At 47.2% G+C, this 20,505-nt stretch overlaps 1 protein-coding gene across 1 annotated transcript in view; it reads right to left on the bottom strand.

The window, feature by feature from the left end:
• The window catches only part of LOC111956801 (protocadherin-16-like), a 202,803-nt gene that overhangs the window by 158,282 nt on the left and 24,016 nt on the right, over positions 1-20,505 (bottom strand). Inside the window, 1 exon segment of the mRNA XM_023977436.2 lies at positions 15,489-17,324. Within this exon segment, the coding sequence (XP_023833204.1) occupies positions 15,489-17,303 (1,815 nt within the window). The 5' untranslated portion in view covers positions 17,304-17,324.

Genomic DNA, 20,505 nt, shown 5'->3' with positions numbered 1-20,505 from the left:
GCGTGCGTGCGTGCGTGCGTGCGTGCGTGTGCGTGCGTGTATGTGTGCACCTCCCTGATCATAGTCCCCTACCCACCACCTCTCCCTACCATGGATTAGACCACGGACTAACTACTTTACTCCCAGCCACCTTTACAGTTATAATGAGTCTAAATGAGTTCTAAACCCTTCACTCATCTAATTGTGAGCAGAGAGAAGATGATCTGACCACACCCTTCTCTGGCTGAATGCTCTGTCCCTGTTTCCACGGGCTTGCTGCTTGCAGCACACACAAACACAAACACACGCATTCTTCTACCTCATTATTTCAACTGGCAGTGCTGTAGGGCGGGGGCTGATGGGGGCTGAGGTTGCTGGCACATTTCAGGACGCATTCTTTCTAACAGTCAACTTCTGGATATGGAGACAATTTTGTGTTCAGCGGTTGAGATGTTATAGGCCAGCCTATACATAGCACATACTGTAGGACAGGCTAGTTCCGCCACGAACACAGAACCCAATATGCCTGCAATAACATATTATCCTATATGTATCCCATGACTAGCACTTCATCAACATACCTCAGTACAGTTGGCTATTATATGACTTTTCCCTGGTATGGTGTCTTTGTTCTATCTCTAGTCTCAGTTTCTCAGTCTGGATGGATGGATGGATGGATGGATGGAGGGATGGAGGGAGGGAGGGAGGGAGGGTTTAACACATATTTGCTTTAGGGAGGAGGGGATGGATATCCTGAGCAGAAAAACTTCCTCACCCCCAGAGTGTTCCACAGTGCCACTGCCAACTGCCTGGCATATGTACTAGAGGACTACAACTGGCTGTTAGAACAGAAGGCTTGGCATGCAGTCCTTAGCCATGCCAGTCTCTCCTTGTCCCATCCTCTCAGAGAAGGAGGAGGACAAGCAGGAAGGGCAGGAGGGGGGATGGGGGGGTGAGGAGGAGGTGGAGGACAACGACAACAGTGAGCACAGTGAACCATTCCTATCTTTTCATCAAGGTCAAACACAAGAGTCTCCGTCTGTAAAGCCAGAACACGACACTGTGAGAAAGTTTCCTGATATTCACACCTGCAGTCTGACCTCACTCTGTGGTCATTTACACCCCATCCTCAACTCCACGACTCTTAATAGGTTCATTCACCTTCAGGGCTGGCTGGGGCCCATGGGAGGTGTGCTGACCTCTCCCCCAGCCAGGGCTCACTATCCTGGGCCAGCAGATGGCCCTCTCACCTGCTCCCTCCCCAGCTCACCACCCTGGAGATACACTTCTGAAGTGGAACCCTGTAAGACGATCGCAGGAAGGAGGGGTGAAGGGGACACTATACGGTGTGGGAAAAGGAAATGTGGAAGAGATAAGAAGGAAAGCTCAACGGAAAGGAAAAGGAAGAGAGCAGAGAGGGGGAGAGAGGGAGGGATAGGGCGGGGAGAGAGGAATAAAGGGGATCATTCCCTTCCTCCTTTCCTTCCTCCCTCTCTCCATTCCTTCACCCCACACAGAGGAGAAGAGAAACAGAGGAGAGACGGAGGAGGAAGGTTCCACAGCTGGATCCAGCCGCTGACTCTGAGATTTTGTCCCGGCTGCCAGCAGCTAGCTGTCCCTCTGGGAACACCTCTCTGGTTTCTTTCTCTCTTCTCTTCTCCTTTCTTCTTTTCTCGTTAACAGCCTTGGTTCACACCCTTCTGCAGACACTGCAGCAGGGCAGACTAAAATTCTACCTCAAATTCTGTGAATTAATTTGGACCTGGAGGGTTCCGAGCTTGCTGTGCTGTGTTAAGAAAACCCTTTTAGCCTATTACGGCTCTCTAGGCCGCAGCAGCTGCAAATACTAGAAGCGCCAGGATTCCAATATTGGCTGAGCCAGAGAAATGTGTGGCCATGATAAAACCTATTTTTCTGATGATTGAAATGTTTCAAATTGCGATATGAATAGACTGAAGAGCACTCGGGAGAATGATGATCCACAAGAAAACTACAGGAAGTTCATCTCAGTATCAGATCAATTAACCACATATACACACAGAGATTCAGTGAAACAAAATCAATATGATTGATTATCAGACAAGTGTAACGCAGGTCAACTAATGTTGAATACTTTTCGTTACTAGTGAGATTCCAGTAACCAATCATATTATACTATATTGGTATTGATATGTTTAAGTTGACAGCTATTCAAAATCAGCTGTCAGAAGCTGCATGACGAGCAGTTTATTTTGAGCCAATCAAAACTCAATATTCTCTTAGTCCCTCTCCTAACCTCACGTTCTACACCAGTTGGCGCCAACATGCTAAAAAAGAGCTAGAACGGAACGTGAAGAGCTACCGCCATTCCATGGAAGAAAAACTACGTTTCAAATTGTTGAGAACTTGTATAAAACTGAACTAAGAAGAGAGAACTGGACATTAACACTCACTTATCTAAACGAAGGTGCTGTGAGGGGATTGAGGGAAAGATTGACCCCAGGGTTTGGAGTTTTCATATGGAAAATGAGCTGCAAGCGATTAGGCTAGCTAAGCTATTGCTAGCATTTTGTGCGTGTTCATACTGAACCAAGCATACGCACAAGCCGTTAACATTTAGGCTAACTCAGTTATCGATCAATTTAAATAGCAAACGTTAGTGATCATGCTATTGGCAAACTATTTTAGATTTCATACTTTTATCAAATGTGATTAACTAGTATCATAATCCATTTTGGTACACTTATGTTTTAGATGACTTTATAAGAAATGACGTGTAGGTGTAAGCACTAGTACACTTTAACCACAGTACTAGGCTCACATGGACTGAGTAACTAGCCTGGACAATGCTGAGTAAGACTGAGTAACTAGCCTGGACAATGCTGAGTAAGACTGAGTAACTAGCCTGGACAATGCTGAGTAAGACTGAGTAACTCAGCCTGGGACAATTGCTGCAGTAAGACTGAGTAACTAGCCTGGACAATGCTGAGTAAGACTGAGTAACTAGCCTGGACAATGCTGAGTAAGACTGAGTAACTAGCCTGGACAATGTTTTTCACTTGCCCGGGCTAGTTATTGTTCAGTCCACGTGAGCCTAGTGCTGTAGTTAAAGTGTAAAGCATTTTGACTAAGTTTTATTTCCTTATTCCTGTAAGAGATTAAAGCTAAGCACTACATTAATGGTTATATGAGAAGGTATTCATGGAATATATATTGTGTGATCCTGTTTGTAAAACAGGTCAGTATTTGTGAATTGGTTTGTGTTTTCTGTGGATTCATGTTTATTGTATTGCTATTGAACTTTGAACATTGAAATCTGAGAGACCCTCAGATTAAGATAGAGTTGGGGGAACCCTAGTAAACTATAGGCAGGATATATGGATGATATCTAAGTCTATTGTACTATTGATGTATTTCATTCCTATTGAGCTCATTGTACAAATTTCACATATCAATATTTACTCAAGGTGATCCATTTTTTTGTAAGTATTTTTATCTACAAAATACAAGCCGGCATTCTTTTCCTAAATGATTCAGTTGTGTGGTTTTCATTTCTCCCTACTGCTCCAGTAGTGAACCTAACTGCTCCAATAGAGTTTACGCTTAAACATACAGTAGCCCATAGTGTTAAGCAATTGTTACAGGCTTTTGGTTCGGGAGTAGGACATGCTACTACGCCAGTGAAGAGCAAAATCCCCAAAAATTCGGATTAGCTAATATAACAGCAAACTAGAATAAAGATGATCATTAGAACTCACCTCAACTTAGCTAACATTTCCTCATGGTAACCAAATGAGATTCAGTCAAAACTTAAAATCTGACATTGATTCATTTATCAAAAATAGTCCCAAAGCAGAGCAGTAGCGCTGTCCCAATCAAAACGGTGCTGAAATGATCATCTAGGTGACCACAAACGACTACTGCTTTAAATTAGTAGCTTATAACAGTTGGATATGACTTTGGGAGTATCAATAAGCAACTATTTGATGCCTTCAATTGCATTATCCAACTTTATCCCAATATTTTCATAATTCAGTCATTCATAACTAAGGTGAGTTTTCCTCTCCGTGCTTTTTCTAGGTCCAATGGCTGTTTCATCGTCTCCTCACTCAACTTCTCAACACCTAAGGTAGGTCTCCCCTGAGAGAGGCCTCTGGATCAGAGCATCTTCCTCTCCTTCCCCTGCAGATGCGAGCAGAAAACCACTCTGGTCCAGCAGACCCCTGGCATCACAACCCTGGCCCTCACAAGGCTCAGCCTAAAATCAGACTGGATCCAACATCCAACACTGTAAACTGGTAGTCACTGCAAAGACCTGTATACTTCACCACCAGTGTAAAACTGGTAAAGACCAAGCTTGACTTCAATAGGACCATATAATGAATGGTACTGTGTATGTAGATGATATAGCATCAAACTGCACATAGTCTGCAAGTCCAACACAAGGAATAGAAAACAACAACTCTAAGTGTCCACATACTTCTTTTCCCTCTGCGTTCTCTCTGTGTGTGTGTGGCAGTTAGCCACTAATGAACAATATAGTCTAGCATCTATTGCTTCTGTTCACAACCATAGAACATGAAACATTTGACCACAACCTTTTCCTCTTCCTGTAGCGTTGGCCGGACTGAATAAGTCTGATGGACGTCTGAGCACCATAAAACACACTCATCTGTCTCTAGTGAAGCTGGAACTGGAACATGAACACACACACACCTATGCACGCACGCACACACATTCACACATACGCGCACACACACACACACAGTCCAGATGTGCATCATTGTTTATGTTCGTGCCAATGCCCCCACTCCGCACCGCTCCGCACCGCTACGCTCGGCCCAGGAGTAAAGTGCTCGAGGAAGTATTACATTTGCGAACACATTAAGTACATCCCAGTTTCCTGCAATTTTGTCCTTTCCCTGTAAATACTGTGTCAAACCACACAGCCAGTCACCACAGAGCAGCACAGTAGTTACCAGGGGAAAGGGGAGCAAAAAACACAGTCAGCTAGCCTGTGTGGGTGTGTGTGTGAGATTGTGTGTGTGCGTGTGTGTGTCAGCTAGCCTGGGGCTAACCCAGCCTCAAACCAGCCTCAAAGGGAGACTAGAGAACACTGACATTAAAACAGACAACTACACATTTAGATTGTCCCTGACAAAATTGATTACACGGTTCATGTATAAAAATACCAGCCTAAAACTGGTAATTTCACTGTTTTTATGTAAGTAAATCTTACAGTAGACAATACAGTTTGCCCACAGGTTATATCCTGGGGACAATAGAATATAAGTACAACATAAACCCATTCCAGTACAGAGAGAAGAGAAAGAAGACAAGAGAGTGTGACAGGAGGACTGGGGGAAATGACAGATTGTCCAGGTGTCTTATTCAAAGCCTCCAATTCATTGCATTGGACAAGGCTGCTTTGGTTTGCTAAACTCCAGGTGCAGCCAGACTTCTGTTTTTGTCTGTGCAGCAGAGTGAGCCAGGCAGGCTGGAAGTCTAAACGCCTGCTTCCATACAACCCAGTGTCTACATCCCAAATGGCACCCTACTCCCATTACAGTGAAGGGACTTGTGTTCTACCCTCTTGTTGCTTTGAGTCAGTGACTCTTGTCACGGAGGGAAATGTAAATGTTAGCTGGAGACTGAATCCAGCTGGGAGAGGCAGGTCTTTTGTCCCAGCTAAAGAACTGTGACCGAGACATTGAAAACAGAATCTGTGGGTTTGAGGAGGAGTTCAAAATGTGTTGCAGCACCAAGTTCAACTACATAGAAACAGAGGCATTGCTTTGAATAAAAGCATCTGCAGATTGCCTTAGAAACAAGAAGCTTTTACCGAATCAAATCAGATGTGAGAAACGGAGGTGAAGTGATTGATCTGAGCCTTCAGGGACCATATGGTAGGAGGGCTGAACCTAATGAACCATTTATTGCCTGGCTGGCACTTAACACTACAGTCTGGTTCAACCATCAGGTCTGGTCCTGGCTCTGTGCTCCTGATCCAACCATCAGGTTACAGTCCACAGCCCACTGTGACACTATACCTAACTGCATTACATCTGTGGCTTTGGGGGAAACACTAATACTGAGGAACACACTTTGAAATATCAGTGTATCAGCGCCCATATAGTGGCTCAGTGCAGTGGAGCTCAGATGAACGAATCTCAACGGTATAGTTGTCCCTCTCACAGATGGTGTGTTTTTCTGTTGGCAGGCATGGAGTTCACTGAGACTATCATCCCCTCTCTTTTCCTCTCCTTTCCTCTCCCTTCTCCTCTTTTCCAAGTCAGTGGAATGAGTGACATTTCTAATCATCCTGAACCAAAAACACTCATTGGAAAATCCTCTGTGCAACGAGGCAACAAGGCTAGCTATTACGTTTCCTATTCAGAATCACTGTGAGCTTTGTCTATCGAACCACACCAATGAGATCCAAGGGATGAGACATGGCAGGCCAGCCATTATCAGTGATGTCTTTTCAAGGCCAGGTCTAGTGAGAGGTGAGGCCTGTGAGTTCACTCCGACTCGGACGGGTGCCAAAGCGCGGTTCAGACAGGAACCCTTTCTGGCTACAGACGAAACTGATAAATGGACAAGTTTGACTCTCAGCTCATTGCCAATCCAACAGACAAAATGCCAGCGATCAGTGGTCTTCTCAGGTTACCATGGGGTTGCTGGGGGGGGGGGGGCTTGCGATGACAGACAGACCATTCAGTCTGGGGGTGGTGGGCTAAACCACCGGGGTGGTGATGGGGGGTGGAATGGGTCTAGCCTGGCTTCATACCCAGTTAATGAGGTCTGAAGTGAGATCAGATAAAGGTTGGGATGGAGGGAGGGATGGAGGGACAGAGGGAGGGAGGGAGGGAGGCAGGACGTGAAAAAGACAAGGAGGGAGAGAGGCAGGCAGGCAATGGAGAGAATGAGGATGGAGAGAGTGGGGTGGAGGGAGGGAGGGATAGAAGAAGGAAGGGATGGAGTAAAACAGGAGGAGAGACAGACGAGGAAGCCCCCCTGCCTGTGTCACCTCCGTCAACTGTGACAGTGGCCGGCACTCGTTGGGCCTCATTTCCCCTCACGCTGCCAGGGGACCCCCTCTCGTCTTACCGCTGGAGCCATACCAACCCCCCAAAACCCCAACCCTAACCTCCCAAAAACACACAGACAGAGGGCCGAGACAGACAGAGAGAGCGAGAGAGAGAGAGAGAGAGAGAGAGAGAGAGAGAGAGAGAGAGAGAGAGAGAGAGAGAGAGTACTGGTTCTTTACCAACAGAATCAGTCATAAATAAACATGAAAGATGAAAGATGCATCAAATGAAACAGCTCTCTGCCAAACACAAACCCAAATGGCACCCTATTCCCTATATATAGTGTACTACTTTTGACCAGGGCCGATAGGAAATATATAGGGAATAGGGTGCCATTGGGGACACATACCTTGGTCCAGATTAATGATGTACTCAAGACTCAAAGGGCTAACAAGCACCTATCCACTCTTGCCTCCCTCCATTAAACTCCTTAAGAAAGGGAATCATGATCAAATGTATCAATTCTGCAGCTGCCAAAACTGAAAGAGCTCTTTCTACCTCTATGAAGTCTCCAGTATAGAGTGGAGCTGCCCCCCACTGCCCAGGGTCATGTCCTGTCTGAGAGAGAGTCCTGTGAATAGACCATGGTCACGAGAAGAGTCGTCCGGCTGCAGAGGATACATTGCCACTGTGGCTGTGTGGCCTCCATTCTGCAGCCCTTTCATCCAGCCACTACAGTGTGTGTGTGTGTGGTGTGTGTTGTGTGTGTGTGTGTGTGTGTGTGTGTGTGTGTGTGTGTGTGTGTGTCTGTGTGTGTGTGTGTGTGTGTGTGTGTGTGTGTGTGTGGTGTGTGTGTGTGTGTGTGTGTGTGTGTGTGTGTGTGTGTGTGTGTGTGTGTGTGTGTGTGTGTTGTGTGTGTGTGTGTCCTCAGGAGTGGGAGCTACATGTGTCCTTCCCCCTGCTGGAACAAAACTCTTATCCTGACTGGTAATGTTCCATTATGGAACACAAGGGGATTAAATAAGCATCTGAGACTGGTAACACACTCGTAGGGTAAGAACACATGTATGCTGAGTGTTTCTATCCTATAATGTAAAGCACGTTGAGCACCTGGTGGAAAATCGCTATATAAATCCAATTCATTATTACAATCCTCATTATTACAAAGCAGCATGTTGTGGACTCTACATAAAGAGACCTATTGTAGGTATAGCCAATCACTGTATGTTTCATTCTCTCTAATCACCAACTACCTTATAAAGACGACACACTGTGCATCCCAATAAACCCTATCCCCTATACAATGCACTACTAGTGCACTAAATAGGGAATAGGGTGAAATTTGTCACAGACACAGCAGTTACCAATAAGGGCATGATGCTTATAGGGGAAATTAAATGGAATTAATGTCACCTCATAAAGAGACCATACTGCAGTTCTTGGTTTGTAACATAGTATTCCTCATGTCATTCCCTATTTCCCCTCCGTGAGACGACCTGTTTCCCCCTATAGATGTGACCTATAACATGACCAGATTGATGGCTGCTAACAGGTTTAAGACCTGTCTCTCTCATTGGGGTGGAAAACTAGTATTTTCATTCACAATTTTTTTCACACAACACCTAATTATAACTATATAACTATTCCTCTACTGCCACAAGTAACAACCTCTCTTAGGCAGAGAGAGAGAGACAGAGAGAGAGACAGAGAGAGAGACAGAGAGAGAGACAGAGAGAGAGACAGAGACAGAGAGAGAGAGACGAAGAGACAGAGACAAAGAAAGATAGACACAGAGACAGAGAGATGAAGAGACAGAGAGAGAAACAGAGAGAGAGAGAGGGAGAGACAAAGAGAGAGAGAAAGAGAGAGAGAGAGAGCGGGAAGAGAGAGAGAGAGGAGAGAGAGCAGGAGAGAGGAGAGAAAGAGAGAGAGATGAGAGAGAGGAGAGAGAAGAGGAGCAGAGAAGAGAGAAGGATGGAGAGAGAAGAGACGAGAGAGAGCAGAAGGAAGACAGACAGAGAGAGAAGAGATGAGATGGCAGAGAGAGAGAGACGAGAGGAGGAGGCAGGAGAGAGAGAGAGAGAGAGAAGATAGAGAGAGAGAAGACAGAGACAGAGAGAGAGAGGAAGAGAGAGAGAGAGAGAGAGAGAGAGAGAGAGAGAGAGACGGAGAAAGAGAGAGAGAGAGAGAGAAGACGAGACAGAGACGAGAGAGAGAGAGAGACAGAGAGAGAGAGAGAGAGAGATGAGAGAAGAGAGAGAGAGAGAGAGAGTACGAACAGAGAGAGAGAGAGAGAGAGAGAGAGAGAGAGGGAGAGAGGAGTGTGTTTAAGGAACTGTCATGAACTGCTGTTAGAGAAACATAGAGGGAACAGAAACCCTAAACCTTACCCACTTCAAAATGCTGGACTGATGATCACAATACCCCTATTGTAATGGCTGTTGGACAGTATTGAGTGTGTGGAAAAATGGGCAGTGGGAATTACTTGCACGGAGAGAAAAGGCAGTCGGTCGGTCATCAGATGTGGAGCTGGGATGTGGAGCTGCTGGCACCCTGAACATACACACACATGCACAAACACACACCCAGAGCCAAGCCGTCTGGCATCACATGGCACGCCAAGTACACTTCTACAGCCGCCAAGCAGGACTAAGACAGGCCAGGGAGGCCCCACACACACAGACACACACACACACACACACACACACACACACACACACACGCACACACACATACATGCAGACAGGGCAGAGAGTGGCTGGCTTTGAAGAAGTGTTGCATGCTGGGAGCCTGGAGGCTGCTGATGGAGTATTTCCTACCCAGAGGGCCGAGCGGTATACATCCTACCCAGACAGGTAGTGGCAGTTTGCTTGGCGAGGTGGGGGTGTGTGAGGGGGAGTTGGGTGATGGGGTAGTAGGGGGATGAGATTTGTTAGAGACTGAGGCTGCGCAAATGGCACACTATCATCTACATTAAGTACTACTTTTGACCAGGGCCTATAGGGTAGTACACTATGTAGGTTGGGATGCAGTCTGAGAGAAGCACTAGACAGCAGGACGTAAACACGTAAACACGCAACACGAAAAGATGATAGAATAACATAGAAGTGCTTGACATCATAAATATTCTTAACCATAACCAATACCTGTATCTGTACTCATCCTTACTGGTAACAGGTGTACTGTTTATATTTAGGTGCAGGAACTCCACAATACTTTTGAGCTAATATTCTATAAGAGGAAGAGGAGCTCAAGCAGTTGAAAATGTGAGGTGCCGGTACTCAGCCCCTGTGAGCTCCTGCCCAAGTAAAACACCAGGCCTCCCTCTATCCCCCTCTCTTCCTCTAGTTCCCTCTCTCCCACATTTCCCTGCCTCCATCTAGTTCCTCTCTCCCACACTTCCCTGCCTCCCTCTATCCCCCTCTCTTCCTCTAGTTCCTCACTCCCACACTTCCCTGCCTCCCCTCTATCCCCTCTCTCCCTCTATTCCCTCTCTTCCACACTTCCCCTGCCCTCCCTCTATCCCCCTCTCTTCCTCTAGTTCCTCACTCCCACACTTCCCGCCTCCCTCTATCCCCCTCTTCTCCCTCTATGTTCCCTCTCTTCCACACATTCCCCTGCCTCCCTCTATCCCCCTCTCTCCCTCTGTTCCCTCAATACGATTACCCTCTTCTCCCACCTTCCCTGCCTCCCTCTATCCCCCTCTCTTCCTCTAGTTCCTCACTCCCACACTTCCCTGCCTCCCTCTATCCCCCTCTCTCCCTCTAGTCCCTCTCTTCCACACTTCCCTGCCTCCCTCTAGTTCCCTCTCTTCCACACTTCCCTGCCTCCCTCTTAGTTCCCTCTCTCCCACACTTCCCTGCCTCCCTCTATCCCCCTCTCTTCCTCTAGGTCCTCACCTCCCAACTTTCCTGCCCCTCTATCCCCCTCTCTCCCTCTAGTTCCCTCTCTTTCCACATTCCCTGCCTCCCTCATCCCCCTCTCTCCCTCTAGTTCCCTCTCCCACACTTCCCTGCCTCCATCTGTCCCCCTCTCTCCCTCTAGTTCCCTCACTCCACACTTCCCTGCTCCATCTGTCCCCCTCTCTCCCTCTAGTTCCCTCACTCCACACTTCCCTGCCTCCTCTAGTTCCTCTCCCCTACAAATCTTACTCCCTCTCCCCCTCACCCCTCCCTTCCCTGGGGCAGTCACTGGTCCAAGATCCCATCTGCACAGCCCTCTGTTAAGCCCCGCAGAGAGCTTCCAAAACCCTGCCATCTCAACCCCTCCTCCCCCTAAACCCAACCCCAACTCATCCAAACCCTGGCCGTCTCAGCCCCATCCCCAACCCTCTCCCCTAAACCCAACCCAACTCATCCAAACCCTGCCATCTACCTCCCCCAAACCCAACCCCAACTCATCCAAACCCTGGCCGTCTCAGCCCCATCCCAACCCCTCTCCCCTAAACCCAACCCCAACTCATCCAAACCCTGGCCGTCTCAGCCCCATCCACAACCCTCTCCCCTAAACCCAACCCAACTCACCCAAACCCTGGCCTTCTCAGCCCCATCCTCAAACCCTCTCCCCTAAACCCAACCCCAACTCATCCAAACCCTGCCGTCCAGCCCCATCCCCTCTCCCCTAACCCAACCCCAACTCATCCAAACCCTGGCCTTCTCAGCCCATCCCCAAAACCCTCTCCCTAAAACCAACCACAACTCATCCAAACCCTGGCCGATCAACCCATCCCAACCCCTCTCCCCTAAACCCAACCCCAACTCATCCAAACCCTGTCTGTCTCAGCCCCATCCCAAACCCTCTCCCCTAAACCCAACCCCAACTCACCAAACCCTGTCTGTCTCAGCCCATCCCCAACCCTCTCCCCTAAACCCAACCCAACTCACCCAAACCCTGTCTGTCTCAGCCCATCCCCCAACCCTCTCCCCTAAACCCAACCCCAACTCACCCAAACCCTGTCTGTTCAGCCCCATCCCAAAACCCTCTCCCTAAACCCAACCCCAACTCACCCAAACCCTGTCTGTCTCAGCCCCATCCCCCAACCCCTCTCCCCTAAACCCAAACCCAACTCACCCAAACCCTGGCCGCTCAGCCCCATCCCAAAACCCCTCCCCTTAAACCAACCACAACTCATCCAAACCCTGGCCGACTCAACCCCATCCCCAACCCCTCCCCTAAACCCAACCCAACTACATCCAAACCCTGTCTGTCTCAGCCCCTTCCCCAACCCTCTCCCCTAAACCCAACCCCCAACTCATCCAAACCCTGGCCGCCTCAGCCCCATCACCAACCGGTCTCCCCTAAACCCAACCACAACTCATCCAAACCCTGGCCGCCTCAGCCCCATCACCAACCGGCTCCCCTAAACCCAACCACAACTCATCCAAACCCTGGCCGCCTCAGCCCCATCACCAACCGGTCTCCCCTAAACCCAACCCCAAACTCATCCAAACCCTGTCCGTTCAGCCCTCCCCCCAACCCCTCTCCCCTAAACCCAACCCCAACTCATCCAAACCCTGGCCGCCTCAGCCCCATCACCAACCGGTCTCCCCTAAACCCAACCACAACTCATCCAAACCCTGGCCGCCTCAGCCCCATCACCAACCGGTCTCCCCTAAACCCAACCACAACTCATCCAAACCCTGGCCGCCTCAGCCCCATCACAACCGTCTCCCCTAAACCCAACCACAACTACTCCAAACCTGGCCGCCTCACCCCATCACAACCTCTCCCCTAAACCCAACCCCAACTCATCCAAACCCTGGCCGCCTCAGCCCCATCACCAACCGGTCTCCCCTAAACCCAACCACAACTCATCCAAACTATGGCCGTCTCAACCCCAGCCCCATCTCAGGCACATAGATGCCCGTGAAACAGGAATTAAATGGAACTCTAACTGTAATACTGGTCTCTAGAAACAGTTCCTTCTTTCCCCCGAGCGCTCCTGTATGTTACAGGGTCTGGTTGCGGCAGCAGCAGCAGCATTGAAGTCTGGAAGAAACAGCAACTGATAAAAAGCAGAAGAAAAAAAAACGAATGGTCTTTTTCTCATAACTGACACAACAACAACCTGGGAAAACGATATCTCTTAATGAGGCGTAATTACGGTGTTGACCCTGCAGCGGGATCTGGCCTGGAGGCCCTGTAGCGAATTTAGTGGGCCTGTGGTTTGTCAATGGTTTGCTTCTTTTTTGTATACCATACCCATTTCTGCTTAAGGTGTCTTTTGTTGAGGTGTGACATGTGACATGTCTTTTTGTCAGATAAAGCCCTACCATATCCTCCTCCAGCTGAATTAGGTAAATAAAGTGGAAGCCTCTTTTGTCTTCAGCTGTCAGAGGGGCCTTGCACTGTCCCAGTTACCTTGGAAACCTTGGAGAGGTGAAGGAGAGGACAGCCAGAAGAGAAGAGATCCTCCAGCTCTGCAGACACCAGGTAAACGCCTCACTTAGGTCGTGTCCCAAATGGCACCCTATTACCTATGTAGGGCACTATGTGTAGGGCACTATAAATAGGGAATGGGGTGCTATTTGGGACACATCCTTAGCCTTTCTCCAACCTAAACCCACTCACTTCACTTTCTCCACTCTAAACTCTCTTATCCTCTACAATCCAATCTAAACAGCTTGAACGTTAAAATAACACTTAATGCCTGACAATACAGCAGCAAAATCCAACATATCCCTTTTCCATCTGTGTAGTACAATGCATTTGGAAAGTATTCAGACCCCTTGACACATTTTGTTAGATTATAGCCTTATTCTAAAATGGATATTGTTTTTTAAATCTACACACAATAACTCCCAGGTTTTTAGAATTTTTTGCAAATGTATTTAAAAATATATATATCACATATACATAAGTATTCAGACCATTTACTCACTAATTTGTTAAGCACCTTTGGCAGTGATTACAGTCTTGCGTCATCTTGGGTATGACGCTACAAACTTGGCACACCTGTATTTGGGGAGTTTCTCCCATTCTTCTCTGCAGATCCTATCAAGCTCTGTCAGGTTGGATGGGGAGCGTTGCTGCACAGCTATTTTCAGGTCTCTCCAGAGATGTTCGATCGGGTTCAAGTCTGGGCTCTGACTGGGCCACTCAAAGACATTCAAAGACTTCTTGGCTGTCTTCTTAGGGTCGTTGTCCTGTTGGAAGGTGAACCTTCGCCCCAGTCTGAGGTCCTGAGCGCTCTGGAGCCGGTTTTCATCAAGGATCTCATTGTACTTTGTGCCGTTCATCTTTCCCTTGATCCTGACTAGTCTCCCAGTCCCTGCCGCTGAAAAACATCCCCACAGCAAAATGCTGCCAACACCTTCACCATAGGGAAGGTGCCAGGTTTCCGCTTGGCATTCAGCCCAAAGAGTTCAATCTTGGTTTCATCAGACCAGAGAATCTTGTTCCTCATGGTCTGTGAGTCCTTTAGGTGCCTTCTGGCAAACGCCTTTTATTGATGAATGGCTTCCTTCTGGCCACTCTACCATAAAGGCCTGATTGGTGGAGTGCTGCAGAGATGGTTGTCCTTCTGGAAGGTTCTCCCATCTCCACAGAGGAACTCTGGAGCTCTGTCAGAGTGACCACCGGGTCTTGGTCACCTCCCTGACCAAGGCCCTTCTCCCCCGATTGCTCAGTTTGGCCATGCGGCCAGCTCTAGGAATAGTCTTTGTGGTTCCAAACTGTGTTCTTGGGGACCTTCAATGCTGCATAAATGTTTTTGTACCCTTCCCCAGATCTGTGCCTCGACACAATCCTGTCTCGGAGCTCTACAGACAATTCCTTCAACCTCATGGCTTGGTTTTTGCACTGACATGCACTGTCAACTGTCGGACCTTATATATACAGGTGTGTGCCTTTCAAAATCATGTCCAATCAATTTAATTTACCACAGGAGGACTCCAATCAAGTTGTAGAAACATCTCAAGGATGATCAATGGAAACAGGACGCACCTGAGCTCAATTTCGAGTCTCATAGCAAAGGGTCTGAATACTTATGTAAATAAGATATTTCAGTTTTTATTTTTAATACATTTTCAAAAAAATCTAAAAACCTGCTTTCACTTTGTCATTATGGGATATTGTGTGTAGATTGGTGAGGGACATTTTTTGTAAATACATTTTTAGAATAAGGCTGTAACTTAACTAAATGTGGAAAAAGGGAAGGGGTCTGAATACTTTCCGAATGCACTGTATTTCTCCTCTAGGTAATGGTCTCTCCATATCCCTTCAAAATTATTTCAGAACTTCAGACCCCTATCAACCCCCAATGGTAGTTCTCTTTCCAATGTAGTCTTCATTTGGCATTTGGTATTTCCCAGTTCGTATACCAAAAACCTAGCAGCATGCATACATACAAGTTACAGATATCTGACTTCACATGAACAAAATGCAGCAGATAAGTCTTTCAAGACTTGTAGTAGTAGCAACTAAAATTGTTGAAACTCTCTAATGCGAGATTCACCTGTCGACAGGTTGACTAGAAGAACAGAATAGATAATGTCCTACCTCTAGGATGCAGGTCCCAGCGGCCGTGTTCTCCTTGATCGATACGTTGTAGAAGTTGGTACCGAACACAGGTTCGTTGTCGTTAATATCCTGCAGCACCACATGGACCAGAGCTGTGGAGGACAGGGAAGGCCTCCCTCCGTCTGTAGCCACCACTGTCACATTCGGCCTGGGCTGCGACTCGTAATCCAGCTGGGAGAGTGTGGTGATGATCCCTGTTACTGGGTCTATGGTGAACCACTGGGCCTGGTTCTCATCCTGGCCGGCCTGGCCATCCTGGAGGAGGCTGTATGTGATGTCTCCATTGGGCCCCTGGTCTTTGTCTCTAGCCGTGACCTGCAATACGAAGCTCCCTGGGAACACCACCTCAGGTATGACCTGTCTGTACTGCTGCTGGTCAAACAGAGGAGGGTTGTCGTTGACGTCAGTGACTTGTATCGTAAAGGAGGACTCAGCCCTGAGAGGAGGGGTGCCTGCGTCTGTAGCCATCACCCTGAGTTCGTATGTGTCCCTCTCCTCTCMGTCCAGGATCTGGTCCACACACATCAGGTAGATGATGTTGTCCTTGGTGGTCAGGGCAAACTTCCCGTCCCCTCCTTCCAAGGAGACGTTGACATTGGCGTATTCTCCGTAGTCRGGGTCGGTGACGGAGATGCGMGCGACYTACTGGCCAGGCTGGGCGCCCTCGGAGATCTGTGGGGAYCCGTCTTCACTGAGGAAGATGATGGTCATGGTGGGCTGGTTGTCATTGTAGTCCCGMACGTGGATTGTYACGAAGGCGTTGGTAACCTCGGGCTGCGTGGCGTTATCCCTRGCCTGGACCACAAGCTCGTGGACCCTCCGCATCTCAAAGTCCAGCGGCTTGTTGAGCGTGATGACACCRYTACGKGAGTCYATGACGAAGTAGRGCTCCGGGTCGCTCTGCCTGCGGTTGATCTCYTASAGAACCAGYCCYTTGTCTCCCTGGTCYYCGTCAGAGGCAAAGACTTGGAGGATGTTGCTACCCGGCTGCAGATTCTCTGAGATAATGGCGTGGTAGCGACTCTGGTTGAAGACTGGAGCGTTGTCATTGATATCCTGAACCGTCACATCTAGCACCATCTGACCAGTCCTCTTAGGGGAGCCTCCATCAAACGCCTCCAAGGATAACGTATAAGATGGTCTGGTCTCACTGTCCAGAAGAGTGTTGACCACCAGGTCCAGATAGAGAACCTGGTTGGATCCTCTCCGGGTCTCCAGGAGGAAAGCCTGGCCGGGGTTTCCATCTTTGATGAGGTATCCCTGGGTAGTCAGTTGGCCTTTGTCCCCATCCACCGCCGGCTCTAGGGGGAACCTGGTTCCCACCGCCGTCATCTCCGGGATCTTGAACGCCGCTCTCCTCCGGGGGAATGTAGGAGCATGGTCATTGATGTCATTCACTGTGATGGTCACTTCAACGGTCACGCCCGTCATAGTCACTGCAATGAAGTTGTACCGGTCCCTCAGCTCATGGTCCAACACCTTGGCTGTCTTGATGATGCCCGTGCTCTCATCTATGTCCAGGTCACTCCCGACCCCGGTGCCCTCGTGGTCTGAAATGAAGTAAAGACTTGCGGTGACACCAGGCGGTAACCCAGCGCTGATGTCCCCTACGATGGTCCCGGCAGGCTGTTCCTCATCCAGCTGGAGCTCCAGGTTTCCCAGGACGGTGGAGGAGTGGACGGCGATCAGCTCCAGGAGGATGTAGGCCAGCAGCAGGACCTCTCGGCTCCACCGGCCATCACCCTGCAGTGACCTCGACACAGACCGCCCCAAACCCTTGGCCTCGGTCTTCATTCTGAAAGCTTCTTCCTAAACCTGAGAGGGAAACAGAGAGGTGGGATAAATGTTAGTGTAGTGTACTGATCGTTACTTCCTGACAATGTGTGCGTCCCATTTGACACCATATTCCCTACACAGTCCACTTCTTTTGACCAGAGTCAAGGTGCCAGAGTCAAGGTGCCCTTTTGGAGTTAGCCCAAGAAAACCTCTCAGCTGTTTGTCCTGTTTGTCAGGTCATGTAATCAGGAAACATTCCTGGCTCCTCTTATGACCTGATCCAGCAACAAAAGCGGAGTGCTTTTTATTGGCATAACAAAGAGAGGGGACAGACTTTTTCAGTCCATTTGGTGAACTGTGTAAAGATGAAGGAAAATGCTTTAAGGTCAGTTTTCACATGTGCTTTACAGGCAGGGGTCCCAACCAATGCATATAATAGATCCCTTGCATCACGTCATTTTCATCCCCTCCCTCCAGTCACCTAATAAGTTCCTTTGGCATAACAGAGAACCCTCTACTAGATAACAGTCCAGACCACAGACAAGACCACCTGGGTTGAAATCTTTCAAATACTTTGTTTGCTCTAGCCTGCCTTGAATGGCAGGTGGGCATGGTTAGCAGTTCTGGTACAATTATATTGGTCCAGTAAGACAGGCAAGCTCAATCCAGTAAAGATAAAGTATTTGAAATGATTTTGAAAAGTATTTGAACCCAGATCTCCCGCAGGCGTACGTTAGAACCACAGAGGGAGACGGTTTATGGTCTCAACATTCAGTTCTAATCAGAGAGACAGGTCCAAATGCAGCCAGGCTCTCTGGTCTGTAACACTACCCTCTAGAGCTACTGTGTGTGTGTGTGTGTGTGTGTGTGTGTTGTGTGTGTGTGTGTGTGTGTGTTGTGTGTTTATATGTATTTAGCCAGTTTTCTAAAGCACATGCACATCTAGGACCAGGGTATGTGTTTGCATGTATGAAACCAGGTCAAGAGGAAGGGAGACTGCTGGATTTACGAGACTGCTGACGAGTACTCACAGACAGACTGAGTGTGAGCTCTTATAGAGGGACCGTATTTGAAAAGCTCTTTACAATATTGAGTTGTCCCTGAGCCCATATTTCTATTGGGATGTTAACTTGAGGAATGTCCTTCCCAGGTCAATGTGTGGAGAGTAAACCAGGGCCCAGAAACGTAAAGCTGTGTTATAGCGTCAGAGAGATAAACACTTTATCCACTTGTTTTGAGAGGCGTAAAACTCCTGACATTTTCCTGTGATATATGCCCTTAGAATGGTTCATGAAACTTCTGAAATGTCGGTCAGCTGCCTTTAAATAATAAATTACACCTTTGGCAAATCAGGTAATTATGTCAGAAGTGAAAGTGTCTTCTTGGCTCCTGTAACCTATATTTCATTACTCACAAGTGATTCTGAGTCCATAAATTTGGCGGATATTGAGAGCACATTTCTGCTTTTGCCTTAGTCTTTGTGATGGGTCTAACCTTTTTACAAGACTCAATGGTTAACTCCATGGTAGCTCTGTATGGAATAAAAACAAATAACACTTTAAAGAAATATTGTTAAATAAAGTGCATGGAAGTTAAAAAGGGGCCAAATCTCTGTTTCTGAGCTGAGTATTTCTTAACATAAAAGGTGGAAAAGTGGAAGTTAGAAATTGTGGAAAGTCGTCAGATACATTATATTGTATACATAACAAAGCTCTGTCTAAGGGCCAGAAATAACTTTTGATAGTACAGTGAACTGTTCAGTATATAGGTTGGGAACTGTTGTGAAATAGCACAGTTACAAATAGAATTACAAATCAAACTGGATGGACATCCGAAATAGAGGAAGGACTAAGAACAAACAAGAGAGAACTATTGTAAAGTAGACTGTGTCTGTAAAATGTGTATAAGATGTATAAATTGAAGGTAAAAGCCGAAGTGTTTATCAGTTTACTCCAATTGGGGGATCGGTGGTAGGGTTTGCGGGGAATAATAATAAAGGTATATTCTTTAAAAAAGTATGTATGTCTATATAGGTATGTGTATGTATATACTGTATGTGTATATGTATGCATGCGTGTATGGATATATTTAACAAAAAAATATATGGGGGATTGGAAATGATGCAGACAATTACATTGATGGAAGCAACATTCTTTCCGCAATATTAAGCTGATCTACCCCTTAAATTTAAAAAATAAAATAAATAAATAAATAAAAAACTGTTCAGGGGGATATCCTTAACAATACATCCTGACTCTCTCTGTAGTTTTCCGATTATTTAAGACATAACAGCCAAGAGAGCACTATATTTGAACAACCACAAAGTGGTAACAGTGAGAATGAGGATGATATGGATTGCCACACAAAACGATGATTTCTAAAACACTGAAGAAGAGATACTGTGAAATGGAGCAATTACACACTCTGTGTCCCAAATGGCACCATATTCCCTACATAGTGCCCAACTTTCGACCAGAGCCCTATGGGCCCATATAGGGAATAGTGTGTCAAATGGGATGACAAAACTGTTTCGCATTATAGATAACAACAGTTTTGGCAGGGTATCTCCCAACTGTTGATGACTTGTAATTTGTTGTGAGACCCTATGAAGCATTGTGGGATGTCTGAATGAGCTGACTGTCACCGTCTGCTGAATAGTCCAAAACCACTAAATGTGTCTCTGGCAAACAAGTAATTATTGTCTGTCTCTCATAACAAGAGGAGACCCGTTTTTTTATTTCCAGTTGTCAGTGGTTCTGTTTAACTCAATCCTATTCATAACTAATTTATTTTGTCCTGTGAAAAAAAAATCAACTTTAATGTTCTCCTAGAAAACTCTGAACATGAAAACAGAAGTTTTATTACATGTTGAGAAATTATGTTTTTTACTGTAGGAGAATATTACTAGAGGCCAACCAGACTCCCCCTAGTGGCAGTACTGCACCATTCAGGGAAATATCCTCGCTTCAGACTGTACAGTACTACATGTGTGTGTCTGTGAGTGACTAGGGGTATGTGAGCATGTATTTTAGAACGTGGATTTGTGCATGCTTGTATTGTGTGTGTGTGTGCATGCGTGTGGGATTCATGCATGTGTGTATGCGTGTCTTTGCACACATGTACGTGTGAGTAGCCTATGAGTGTGTCGCCGGCCACAGGGTGGTGTGTGTGGTGTGTGGTGTGTGTGTGTGTGTGTGTGTGTGTGTGTGTGTGTGTGTGT

Source organism: Salvelinus sp. IW2-2015, linkage group LG4p (genome assembly GCF_002910315.2).
Source record: "Salvelinus sp. IW2-2015 linkage group LG4p, ASM291031v2, whole genome shotgun sequence".
Classification (NCBI taxonomy): Eukaryota; Metazoa; Chordata; class Actinopteri; order Salmoniformes; family Salmonidae; genus Salvelinus; species Salvelinus sp. IW2-2015.
Note: the sequence above shows the minus strand (reverse complement) of the source record. Positions and strands in the feature narration are given on the sequence as shown.